The sequence below is a fragment of the Petaurus breviceps genome, unplaced genomic scaffold, assembly GCF_028583685.1.
Source record: "Petaurus breviceps papuanus isolate PSGF00001 unplaced genomic scaffold, PetGlider_PUasm1.0 567, whole genome shotgun sequence".
NCBI classification, from domain to species: domain Eukaryota; kingdom Metazoa; phylum Chordata; class Mammalia; order Diprotodontia; family Petauridae; genus Petaurus; species Petaurus breviceps.
The window spans coordinates 307,121-319,603 of NW_027186383.1; the positions used below are offsets into that span (position 1 = coordinate 307,121).

Consider the following 12,483-nt stretch of genomic DNA (forward strand, 5'->3'; position numbering starts at 1 on the left):
ACTTGGATCACCAGAGATGAGTCTTTTTTATACTTTTATTTTCCAATTATGTGTAAAGACAATTTTTGACATTTACTTAAAAATATTTGAATTCCAATTTTTCTTTCTTTCCCTCCTCCTCCTCCCCCTCCCTAAAATAGTAAGCAATCTGATATAGGTTATGTATGTGTAATCATGTAAAGCATATTTCTGTATTGGTCATGTTGTGAAAGAAGAAACAGACCAAAAAAAAACCCACTAAAAAGAGAAAGTGAAAATCGTCTGTTTCAATCTGCATTTGGACTCTATTAGTTTTTCCTCTAGATGTGGAGAGCATTTTTCATCATGAATCCTTTGGAATTGTCTTGGATCATTGTATTGCTGAGAAGAGTTAAGTTTATCACAGTTGATCATTGCACAGTGTTTCTTTTGCTGTGGTTAATATTCTCCTGGTTCTGCTCACTTCACTCTGCATCAGTTCATCTAAGTCTTCCCAGGTTTTTCTGAAATCATCTTACTCATCATTTCTGAGAGCACAGTGGTATTACATCACAATCATATACCACAGCTTGTTCAGCCATTCCCCAATTGATTCCCAATTGATTTCCCTCAATTTCCAATTTTTTTTGCTGCTATAAAATTTTTGTAAAAAGAGCTGCTATAAATAGTTTTGTACAAATCGGTCCTTTTCCATTTTTTATTATCTCTTTGGGATATAGACCTAGTAGTGGTATTGCTGGATTGAAGCGTATGGATGGTTTTGTAACCCTTTGGGCATAGTTCCAAATTGTTCTTCAGAATGGTTGAATCAGTTCACAACTCCACCAACAATGCACTGGTGTCCCAGTTTTCCCACATTCCCTCCAATATCCAACATTTTCCTCTTTTGTCATATTAACCTATCTGATAGGGATGAGGTGGTATTTCAGAGCTGTTTTAATTTGCATTTCTCTCATCAATAATGCTTTAGAGAATTTTTTCATATGAACATAGACAGCTTTGATTTCTTCTTCTGAAAAGAGGTGAGTCTTTCTAAAGAAGTAAAAGGGCATGTCTTAGAGGATGACCAAGCACTATGGATCCATGATGTGGATGAGTGGACACTTCCCCTGTGGACACTTCCCCCCCTAGGTGAATGTACCGACAAGAGAGGCGGATGACAAGACCTAGGCCTCATTAGTGGGAACCAGTATCCCGGGCATGACCATGTCCATTTCATGTCAGTGGAGTCCAGACCATACCTCATAGTGCAGGAAGCTGAGGCTTAGGGCTGGCTGTGCTGAAAGGGCTTCAGGAATGGGAAATACATACGCTTTCAGGTTTCCACTTGGTCTTGTGGGTGTTATCATAAGTCCTAACTTGGTGACCATTAAGTCTTTGTCAGGCAGCACAGGTGGACTTGTCTGGTCAAGCTCAGAGGTGCCAGCTAATGTCATTTCTGCACCATCTGCCCTCATTCATCTGGACCTTTTATACTTTCCCATAGAAACTGTCCTGAGTTAGCCAGCTTTCCCTTGGACTATATTCTAAACAATCTCTGTGCTTCCAGTCTTTCCCAACTTGAATCCATCCTTAACACTGCTGCCCTCTCATATCACATCATTCCCCTACTTTAAATCTATGCTGATTCTTCATTTCCCATGGGAAGAATCCAAATTCTCTAGACCAAATGTATCTAAGGGCTCTTCCTTGACTATAACTCCATACTCTCCCATCCCTCTTGCTTTGGTCAAGATGTTTACTCTCCCTAGAATGTCCTTCCTTCTTCACAACTCCATCCAAACCCTATTTGCTCTTGGAATTCCAGTTCAAATGGTGTTCAGTCTGTGAAGCTGTCCATGACTCTCCCTTCCTGCATCAAGAATTTCTCTTTCCTTTCTCTGAACTCTTGCGGTACCTTCTACTCAGCCTTATATTCCCAAATTCCACATCTTCATCTTTTAAATGCCAAGATTTTTCTAGCAATATTGTTTAGCTGCCAGCCATGGGACACTGGGCAGGCCAAAGAATTGAGATTACCAGTCACCCGAAGGGAAATGAGAAGAAGCTTGGTGATGGCTGCCCCAGATGCTCAGTCTGCTCCTGGGCTCAGAGCAGGGGGCATGAAGCTTGGCTCCCGCGCATGGCAGCCAGGAGATCTTGGCCCCTCCCTCTAGTTTCTCACTTTCTTCAGCTGTGAAATAAAGGGATTCAGTTTGATGGCTTATGAGTTGCCTTCTAGGTCTAAGCCTACAACCTGAAGATTCTGCCCTTCTACAGTTTCTGCTTCCATTGAAGAATTGAACACTGGAAGCAACATCTAAGAGATTGGCCAGAAGATGTGGGACTAGAAAGGGGGTGGGCAGTCCCACAGCAAAGACCACAGAACTAAATGGATTGCTTCACTTGTACCCAAATTGTGCTGAGAGATTAGGAGGAAGGCTTCTGGGACACTGAGTGCTTCAGCCCCAGTGAGCAATGATTGGACATTTTGGCAAGAATCCAGAGGAATGAGAAGGGATGGTGGCTTTTAGAAGGAGGGAGGAGCCCACACCAGGAGGGTGCAGATGCCTCCAAGCAGCAGCCTATCAGAGTGCTTCTTAGTGGCCCTATTAGGCTGAAAACTCCATTGGGACTGCTGCTCCACAAATACGCATTGTTGAATCAATCAGTGATGAAATGGTTCTCCAGAGAAGACAAAAGAATGCACACAAAAGCAAAATCAACTCACAAACAAGAGTCTCTGGGGAAAGAATTAGTAGGGATTTATTAATCTATTGAATTTTGTTTTGAGCAATATGCTAACTTGTGATTTTATTACAAACACTGTTGCAGATGACTGATAACATTTGGATCCTCTTGGACTAGCAGAACACCGAGTGACATTTTGTTTGTTTGGCCTGATCTATCTTGGCCTTGTAGAAACAATCCACTTTCTTTGAGGGACAAGTCTGATTAATTGCCAACATCATGAGGATGAGCAGTAGCCCATCTTAGCAGATGTGCCTGCCTTCCTGTGTCTAAAGGGACTGCAGGAATCTTGAGCCCAGTCATTATCAGTGGAAGAGCTCACCCCAACAGCACCCATGAGCTTTGCAAAGAAATGGAATATGAAAATGGAGGGAAAGTGGCAGGGGAATGCATTAACATTTATAATAAGTGATTAGCGATCATGACTCATTAGGAAGCCACATGGACGGGTTGCTCTATGTGTTCTCCAGTTTAAAGAAAGGACAACTCCAAATGGATAATGAATTCATACAATTGTTCTAAGCAAAGCATTTAAAGTCAGAATCATGAAGAATGGGGAGGGAGAGTGAGTCTTCCAGGTGGGTTCTAGCTTTTTGTGTCTTGAGAGGCAGAAAGGAGGGCTAACAGTCAGAAGACCTGGCTTCTGTTTAGTTCAGCTATAAACTAAACATGTGACTCTGGAGAAGGTCTTAGAATGACAGAATCTGAGAGTTGGGAAAGGCCTCAGTGGTCATGGAGTCCACCTTGTGCCTGGACCAACCTCCCAGGCACTGGGCATCCAAGGCTGACTTGGAAAGCCCTAGTGAATGGGACCTCACTTCTTCCTGAGGCAGGCCATTCCTGCTGGACAGTTCCAATGATTAGGAAGATTTCACTGATCCTGACCTAAATGATGGAATTCCCTCAGTCCTCCTTGTTCTTAGTGATATTCTCTGAAGTCAAGCAGAGTGCAGCTGATCTCTCCTGTAAGTGAAATGGGAAGTCATCTATCAGACCCCTTCAGCTCAAAACTTTCCCCTTTATTGAGCTTCCATTTCCTCAACTGGAATATGAGTTGGTTGGACTAAATGGTCATCTTCCAGCTCCCAAGCTCCATGCTCCTACTTCAGTAAACAAAATAAGACTGAGATTTTCTTTATCCAAAATTGATTTGAAAATGACTTGTATGCATGAGGGTACATATGTGTATTTGTGTGTGCATGTAATTCATATGGGTACGTTTTCAGAATCCATAGGGAGAACAAACTAAAATTCCACCTAATTTTTCAAGGGCGGCTCAATGAGATTTTGATTTGGTGGGTTTCTTAGTTTTCCCTTTTTTGCCAAAGCATTTCTGGAAACAAAACTTGACAGATTTCACAACAATGAATACCACAGTCACCACAATAGCCAGGAGGAAAGCCATGACATCCAAGGAATGGTACTGGATCCAGTTGAGGTCGTGGGCAGCAGCACGTAAATGTGGGGCCCCTTTGTTTCTCATCACGAACTCCACCCAGAACACAGCAAGGTCAAGGGGACTGATTGGCCGATCTTTGTGAAGAGCTGACAGACGCATGATGTTTTCCTTGTAGCTAAAAATGTTTTTTAAAAAAGGTAGATTAATATACAAAGCCTCCAATGATAGAGAACTATGACCTATTTGTGTTATTCTAGAGGTAGCCAAGCTGTACAGAAGCCAAGACTTTCTTTCCTTGGGGTTTTCTATTTCTTTCTTAGTGTTATTTGATCACTTCATAAGAAGTTAGGTTTACAGATTCCAGAGTTAAGGAATTATGGGATTATACAGCTGAAAGGACCACAGAGGTTAACTGATCAATCCTACCTCCAAGGCATAAATTCCATCTGAAATAACCTCAAATGACCATTCAATCTCCACTTGAAGACCCCCAGGGATGGTGGATTCACATTCTCATGGAGGTGACCCATTTCCAAAAGGAAGAACTAAAATCACAGATCAATTTCAGGATCAATGTAATTGATGAATTAATTAATTGGTAAATTGACAGATGGACAGAAGGCACCAACATAGCAAAGGATTAGCTATAGATAGACAATATCTAAAGGAAGAGCCATCAGGTGGCCAGAAGTCCATGGGTGCTAGAGCTGGAAGGGATCTCTGGGAATTATGAAGTTCAACTCCCTCATTTTACAAAAGAGGAAACTGAATATCAGAGAACTGAAATGGATAGTCTATGTAAGAATAAGAGACAGGATTCAAACCCGGGCCTTGAGATTTCAGACTGTTATTTTTCGCTCACTGGATTTTTTCAGAAGATCTTCTCACACAAAGAGGCAATGGATTTATGCATCAGGGCATTGGCAGAAACATTTTAACTGTATATCAAACACAACTGTGTAAGTAATGTCAAAGAAACTAAAGATATCGGCAGAGAATAGGATTTTAGTTTCTGAACCACAGCTCAAGAGCTAGGAATGATGGACTTGACCAGGGATGGAATGCTTCTAATGAGGGTCAAAAAATTGGCTGAAGATTTGTAAATTTGATCAATGGGGCATTAAACAGAAAATAGTGAGGGAGGAAGAAAATTGTCTGCAAATATCTACAGAGCCAGATACCACAGAATTTAGTAGGTTTTACATAAGAAGAAAAAATAATTATGGAGAAGCCTATACAGAAATGTAGAGTTCTAATAATTAATGAGATGTGTCTTAAGACTGGAATATGCCAATGGAAGGAAATAACTTGTCCAAATGGAGCAGAGTAGATAAAAGAGGATGAAATAACATCATATATTCAGTTCAATTCAGTTCAACAAGAATTTATTGAGTATATATCAAGAAATGAGCTCCTGTGAGGAAATTTACAAATTGAGGTGGTGAAACATAGTGGAGAGTGTTTGAGGTGGATGAGTGGAGGCAGAGATGGAGGTGTAGAGGCATAGGAAGAAACATGACCAGAAGGAAGGGTGATGGGCTGCTGAAGTGAGTCACAAAGCTAGTATGGCGGCAGGATGTTGGAGCAATGGCACACTTCAGTCACCCGAATACCTTCTAGAAGGGTCTTCCTCCATAAGACAGAGGGCTAGAGCAGCTCCTCCATTGGCTTGCTAACCTTTCAAGATGTGGAGGACATCTCAGCAAGAACCATTCTCTTGGATCTGAATCTCATTACTGACAGGAAATACATAACAGTAAATTGGGGAAAAGTGAATACTTCGTGACATCTGCGATAGAGGAGGAAATGTCAGAAGTCTTCCTGGTGCCCAAGATTTTTAGAGAGTGAATTTCAGAGTTAAAAAAAAGAATGGCTAGCATGCCATGGCTTAAAATTCTATGAAGGAAATCAGCTCAAGAAGTAGAGGAAACTCAAAGTAATGAACCAGAATGATTTATGTCAGTGAAGAGGAATAACAGGTGAATTGTCTGAAGATCCTGATGTGGCTACATAAGGAGCTCATTAACTAACTCAGTTTATTCAATCAAGAAGTGACTGCACCAGGCACCGGGTAAGAAGGAAACCAAAGGTGACAAAACCCTGGATGAATCATGGCAGCACCCTGAAGGCTACAATAAAAGGAGGTTGTTGATTAACTCCAAGGACAACCCAAAAGGGCTTTTAAAACTGTATTTGGCAAATGAAAGATCAAAGAAGAGACAGGACCAATCAGAGGGTGGAAGAAATGTGACTGGACCATAGTTTGTGCACATGTCTTACAGACTGTAAGCTTGCTGTCTGTCACTCAAGGGGGTGACATGGTGGTCAGAAAAACTGGAAGGGGCTGTCTTGATATAAGCCAAATTTCTATAATGAAAGTGCCTGGACAGGCTGGATCAGGAGTCCTGTGCTCAGGCTGGGTACTTAGTTTATGAAAGACACTAATAAAGTTAAGCACATACAAGAGGATGGTGATCAGGAGGGTGAACGAACTTGAATGTGAATTACCTGATAGAAATGGGCATCAGTAAGCCTAGAGAAGAGATTTAGGGGAGGCATGGAAGCTGCCTTCAAGGTTTGAGGGGAGGGAGACTAGACTTGCCTTGCCTGGTCCCTGAGAGTGGAAGTAGGAACAGGTGAGGGAGACGTATGGAAGCAAATTTCCAGTTGTCAATTACAGCCATGCCAAGGTACAAGATGGAAGTCCTAGGGAGGTCCTCAAGTCCCAATTATTTCAGATTTTACCACATGTCACATGGAACCACTTGTTAGGAAGTTGCAGAGGGCATTCCTGCTCAGAAATGTTTGTTTTGAATGCTTGTACTTCTTTGTCATGAAAGAGGGTTCTCTGGGGGATTAGGAGAGGAGTCGTTGGAAAGTGACAGCAACGTACCAAAAAATCTCTCATAAGCCATTATTTAGAATATGATTGAAACGATGGATTGTTTCCCAATTTATCTCATTAGAAATCTGGAGTTGTATAAATCTAAGAAGGGGCACGTTCTCTGATGAGGCGTCTGCAGCAAACGGCCATGCCATCCCACTTGCTTTCCTACCTTTTGTCATTGATAACTGCCTTCAGGGCCTTGCTGAGATCATCAGATGTCATGTCAAGGACATTCAGGGTCACTCCTGCCCCTCTCGACTCCATACGCTTTGCATTATCCATCTGATCTCCAAACAAAGGCATCAACACCATCGGCACTCCGTTACATAGCCCTTCGTAGATGCCATGAGAGCCAGCGTGAGTGATGAATGCCCGCGTCTTTGGGTGAGCTGAGGCAGAAAGATAGAGAAAGAATTCCTCTGTGGCTTGATAATCCATTCCCTTTCAGGGAATAGAATATCCCACAATCTGAAGGCACTGGAAACAGCCAAAGTTACTATTATCTATTGTGGAAAAATCGACTTCATTGGTCAAGCATAAGAGAACACTGACAAGCTTGGCCTTATGGTAGTATAATACAAGTTCTGTTATTGGCCCATTGATGTGCCCTATGGCAGGCTTGTTTCAGTCCTGTCTGACTCTTTGTAGTCCTATTGGGGGTTCTCTTGGCAGAGGTACTAGAGGGGTTTGCCATTTCCTTCTCCAGCTCATTATACAGATGAAGAAACGGAGGCAGACAGGGTTGTGTGATTTGCCCAGGGTCACACAGTTAGTAAGTGTCTGAGGCCATGTCTGAACTCGGGTCTTCTTGACTCCAGTCTGAGGGCTCTATCTACTGCACCACCTAATTGCCCAAGTCTGTAATTCTTAACCGTGACAACCACACTGTGGACAGTGGTGAAAATAGTTCTGAGCTTTAAAACTTGCCTTCCTGGAATCCTCCTTTGATGCCAGATGACTTTTAGCTATCATTTAGACCCTCCCTACCACCCCATAGCACCTTTAGGGAAGCACAATGGTTTTACTACAACTAATTTACTTAAAGGCCATTTTTGTAAAGGTAATAATACCATTATGTGTTGTCTGGGCTAATCAATATTGGATCGAGTCATTTTGATGTCATGACATCGATGCTTTCTTTTTGTTACAAATTTGGGACAATAGTCTTTCAGTTAGATGATTTCAGGAAAGTTGACCTTGAGCCACCATTATGCTTATTCATTCCCAGCTGTTATCCTTTTCATGCCTCTCATCTATGGAGCCAGAAGGGAGTGATTCAAGTCCACTATTGCTTCTCCCACCTGACCCTCTCCATAACCCGTGCCCATGGTCAGAGCTCTCAGAGTTTCAGAGCTGAAAGAATCAGAGAATCTTAGAGTTAGCCCATCCAACCCAATCCATACCACTGATGTTGACATCTTTTCTGCCTGAAGAAAGTCTATGAATTTTCATGGACTACAAGCTTAAGTCAACCAAAAGTTAGTGCAAATTCACAGTGCGTTCCTGAACCGTGCCCTCGCCAGACCATGTATGGAGTATTGCGCTCTGTGCAGGCTGCTACATTTTAGAATGGACATTGATAACCCAGAGAGCATACAGAAGAAGGTGGCCCAGATGGTGTATCTGGGAATGATTATGGAAATGGGGAAATTGAAACTGGAGAAGAGAATGCTCCAAGGAGAGCTGCCTTCAGATATGTGAAGGACGGCCATGGATCAGTGGAATTAGCCCTTATTGTTTGGCCCAGAAGGCTGAACTGGAAACTGTGAAAAAAGATGATTCAACCTTCACGTCAGGAAAAACTTGATAACAAACGAGACCCTCCCAAAGCTAAGCCAATGAATGCCTTGGGAGACTGGGTATGTCTTCACTGGAGGTCTTCAGCCAAAGGAAAAAGGATTGCTCATAAGGGACATTGCCAAAGGGATTCCTATAGAGGTCCAAGTTGGATCAACTGGACTTGGGGGGTCCTGAAAATAACTATGTTTCTGCATGAACCTTATCAATTAAAAACCACTGGAGTTGCCTCTGGTTCTGTCTACAGATGTCACTTGTATATAGTCTACAAGGCACCACCGTAACCTCACTTTCACATTCATGCTTCATCCCTCCTAACCCCACCACACACTTGAACACATACCAAGCAGATCATTCTGTGGAAGCCATTTCACAAGTTTGGTGTTGTTGGCCAGATTAGATGGTGGTGTTCCAGTGTACCGCCACAATACCTTGGGGGAACAAAAAAGAAAGAATTGGAGAAAAGTCCATGACACAGTTTCAACCTAGTCACAGAAGCAGCGGTCACTAAGGACTTGAGATGGATGAGTAGAGCCTTCAGCCACTCCATCAAAGATAAAATACATCCTGTGTTTTAGGCTCTTTGGAAAAATATGCCTCCTTGAAGCAAGAAATCAAATGCTTGGTTCACTGGTTAGTTTCTGGAAGAGTCTGAGGTTACAGTTGTTCCCTACTGATATGGTAGCCCAGGTCAAAGGGACAATATATCTATAACTTGTTCTCAATTCCTTTAGCATGCATCCCTGACTCATTCTTGATTTTTTTTTTAACTTGGGATGAAGGTCATTTCTAACTCACAAGAAAGAAATATGGTATATTTGGAGTCAGCGGACCTGGGTTCAAAGCCCAGATGACCACTTGGCTGATGCCTGAGTGGCCTTGGACGGACCTCTCTGGGGTTTCCTCATCTATAGAATGAGAGAGTTGGGCTGAAAAGCCTCACAACTGGAATTATGACCTTGGGGGCAGCATTCCACCATTAGATTGAGTATTCATACAATATAACTGGTTTTGAAAATGGCAGGAGAATGATCTGTAGGATGTAGGGGTGGAATGCAGTGGGCAGGGAGCACTGAGCACTGGGTTAGCGCTCAGAGAATGAAGGGCTAATTCTGGCTCTGCTACTCACATCCTGTCCCAGTGACCATGTCCCAGTTCTTCATCTCTCTTGGCCTCAGTTTCCTCCTTTGGGGGAGGGTTGATTTTGATGACCCCTAAGGTATCTTCCAGGTTCAAGTCTAGACTTCTGTGATGCTATTCAGATTCTTAATCCATTAAACAGAGGCCACAATGTCCAATCTGGTATTTTTGCTAAATAGTCAACTTTTTAGTCCTATCCAAAATATATCTAAGAAAAACAAATATCCAATAAAGACTATTCTTCCTACTTTTAAAATGCACTTGTAAGGAGGATAGTAAAGTGAGCTTTGGCTAAACTTGGTGGAATTTGGCTGGGAGGTTGAGTAAGAAAGCTTGACAGTGAACTCCAAACCTCATGTCCTATTAAAGACAACCCATTTGGGTCTGTGGGGCCAGGGAAGGCTTTGTCTAGGGACATAAAAGAGTAACAGAGTATTGTCCTTACTGTCTGAGGTATTGTGCCCAAAGCTTCAGCGATTTCCATGGCTTTGGCTGTTGGAATTTCTGAGACCATAGACCCCAGGGAGAAGACCACTACTCCATGTTCCCCCGAAGCATTCACATAGGCTTCAAATTCCTAAAATAAGAGAAAAGCATCTAATTTAATGAATATTACACAATTTGTACACAATATTCTTCTCCAAATCCAGAAAAAGCCTGGTTCTGAAAAAGAAAAAAGCAAGGCAATGTGGTTAAATGGACAGCAGACTGAGAGAGATGAAATCAGTCAGTAAAAACCTGATAGATGCCAACCGCCTCTCACAGGGACTGAATAAACTCGCCACAAGTCAACCATTCCCTTCCACCTTTTCTGTTTGCTTTCTTAGCATTTTAAAATAAAGATGTTTTATTGATGATCTTTTTTTTTTAACATCATGGCATTTCCTAAGGTTCCCAGCCCACTATGTGAAACGTCCTCCGAGGAAGATGAGGCAGACTTGTACTGATGCTGAGTTGTTATACCTTAACAGTTTATCTTATCCTTACCACAAATCCATAAGGATGACGAGTCCCCTTTTTTAGACGAAAAGAATCGTTCTCAGAGAAATTAAGTGACTTGCCTAAAGCTACTCAGCTAGCAAGTGAATAAAGTCCAGTCTCAGTTCCCCAGGCAGACACCGCTCTGAATATTCTGAATGTTTCATTAGGGAGGATAACATGCCACAGCATGCCAAATACCAGGAGCATGAGAAACCTGCCAAGCATGCCCTTGAGAATGGGTCTGAGGTATCGGAGGTGTTTTGCCTTGAGAAGGTTGGGGATCAAGAGGGAGGAACACGAATAATAGTTATCCTCAATTATTGAAAGAAGGATGTCTCCTTGCTGCCCCAAGAGCCAATGAATTAATGAGCAATCGCCCATGATGGGCGCCATGTTGGGTCCTGGGGACGCAAAGAGGCATTCTCTGGCCCCAAGGAACTTGGATTATGCCAGCAAGTGATAAAACCAGGCTGGACGGGGAAGTTCCCGTGTACGTGGAACATCGTGGAGCATCGGAGTTGTTGACTGACGGCTTGGGTTTAAACTCCTGCTTTTCACAAACAAGCTTTGTCATGGCAAGTGACCGATCTATTTGTGTTTCAGCGTCCTCCTATCTAGTAGGAATAGCAACAGCAATGATGGTGATGATGATGATAGCTAGTATTCCTACTTTGCTTACGATGTGCCAGGCACTGTGCTGAGTAAGGTAAAGGAAGGGGGCTTGACCAAGCGAGCTGCTCAGCGTCCTCTTCCTTAAAACTTCCCTCAGTCTCAGAAAAGCCTGCCCAGCTTTCTGCCAGACTGTCAGTCTCCCTGTCTGTCTTTGCCCCAACTTTCCTCTCCCTGTCCCTCCCCCTGCCCGGCCTCACCCGTCCTCCTTCCCCTCCCCTTCTGCCCCAGCAAAAGTGCAATGGGCAGCTCTGCTTGGCATCCACAACTCAGATTTTTTTATGAGGATGAAAAGAGAAAATGGAGGTGACAAACTTTAAATACAAAAGTCACCTAGGAATGAATCATACAGTTCTAGCTGGAAGAAGACCGAGAGATCGGAGCTAAGCAAAGAAGGCTAGCTCCTCCTGGGCGATGAAGCAGGAAAGGCAGCTGCCAGGGTCTAGGCGGACGGCTTGTTCCTCAGCGCTTAGCCGGGTGCTGGCGCTCTGGGATGCTTCAGCATCTGCCTGAATGGCCAGAGGGCGGGGGAAGAGGCAGGGAGAAAATGGGGATGGGCGAAGAAGCTGAAGGAAGAAGGGGCCGGCAGAGGTCGAGATGGCTAGCGTGTCACGAACATGCACTCGGACAGACTTTGGGAGATGGTGGAGGATAGAAGGGCCTGGCGCGCTACGGTCCATGGGGTCACAGAGTCAGACGCGACTTAACAAGTGCAGTCTTGCCACCAAAACCAAATTCAGCAAAATGTACAACGATTTGCATAAAGGCTAAACAAGTGCTTGCACAAACACGCAGGAGAGGAGAAAGTCCCCACTGCCTCCAGGTGCCTGCGCTAAGGCAGCACCTAGTGGGAAGGCAGCGTGGGGGTGGGGAGGGGGGGCACTGGCAAGGGAGTCAGAAG

At 43.5% G+C, this 12,483-nt stretch overlaps 2 protein-coding genes across 6 annotated transcripts in view; one reads left to right on the forward strand and one right to left on the reverse strand.

Moving 5' to 3' along the window:
* The window catches only part of USP40 (ubiquitin specific peptidase 40), a 411,887-nt gene that overhangs the window by 199,498 nt on the left and 199,906 nt on the right, over positions 1-12,483 (forward strand). The window lies entirely within an intron of this gene.
* The window catches only part of LOC138173202 (UDP-glucuronosyltransferase 1A1-like), a 132,029-nt gene continuing 122,246 nt past the window's right edge, over positions 2,701-12,483 (reverse strand). For all 3 annotated transcript variants that reach the window (XM_069103084.1, XM_069103085.1, XM_069103086.1), the window contains 4 exons: positions 10,378-10,509; positions 9,136-9,223; positions 7,165-7,384; positions 2,701-4,283 (listed from right to left, as the gene is read on the reverse strand). In XM_069103084.1, coding sequence (XP_068959185.1) covers positions 3,986-4,283; positions 7,165-7,384; positions 9,136-9,223; positions 10,378-10,509 — 738 coding nt within the window. In that variant the 3' untranslated portion in view covers positions 2,701-3,985. The remainder of the gene's footprint in view (positions 4,284-7,164; positions 7,385-9,135; positions 9,224-10,377; positions 10,510-12,483) is intronic.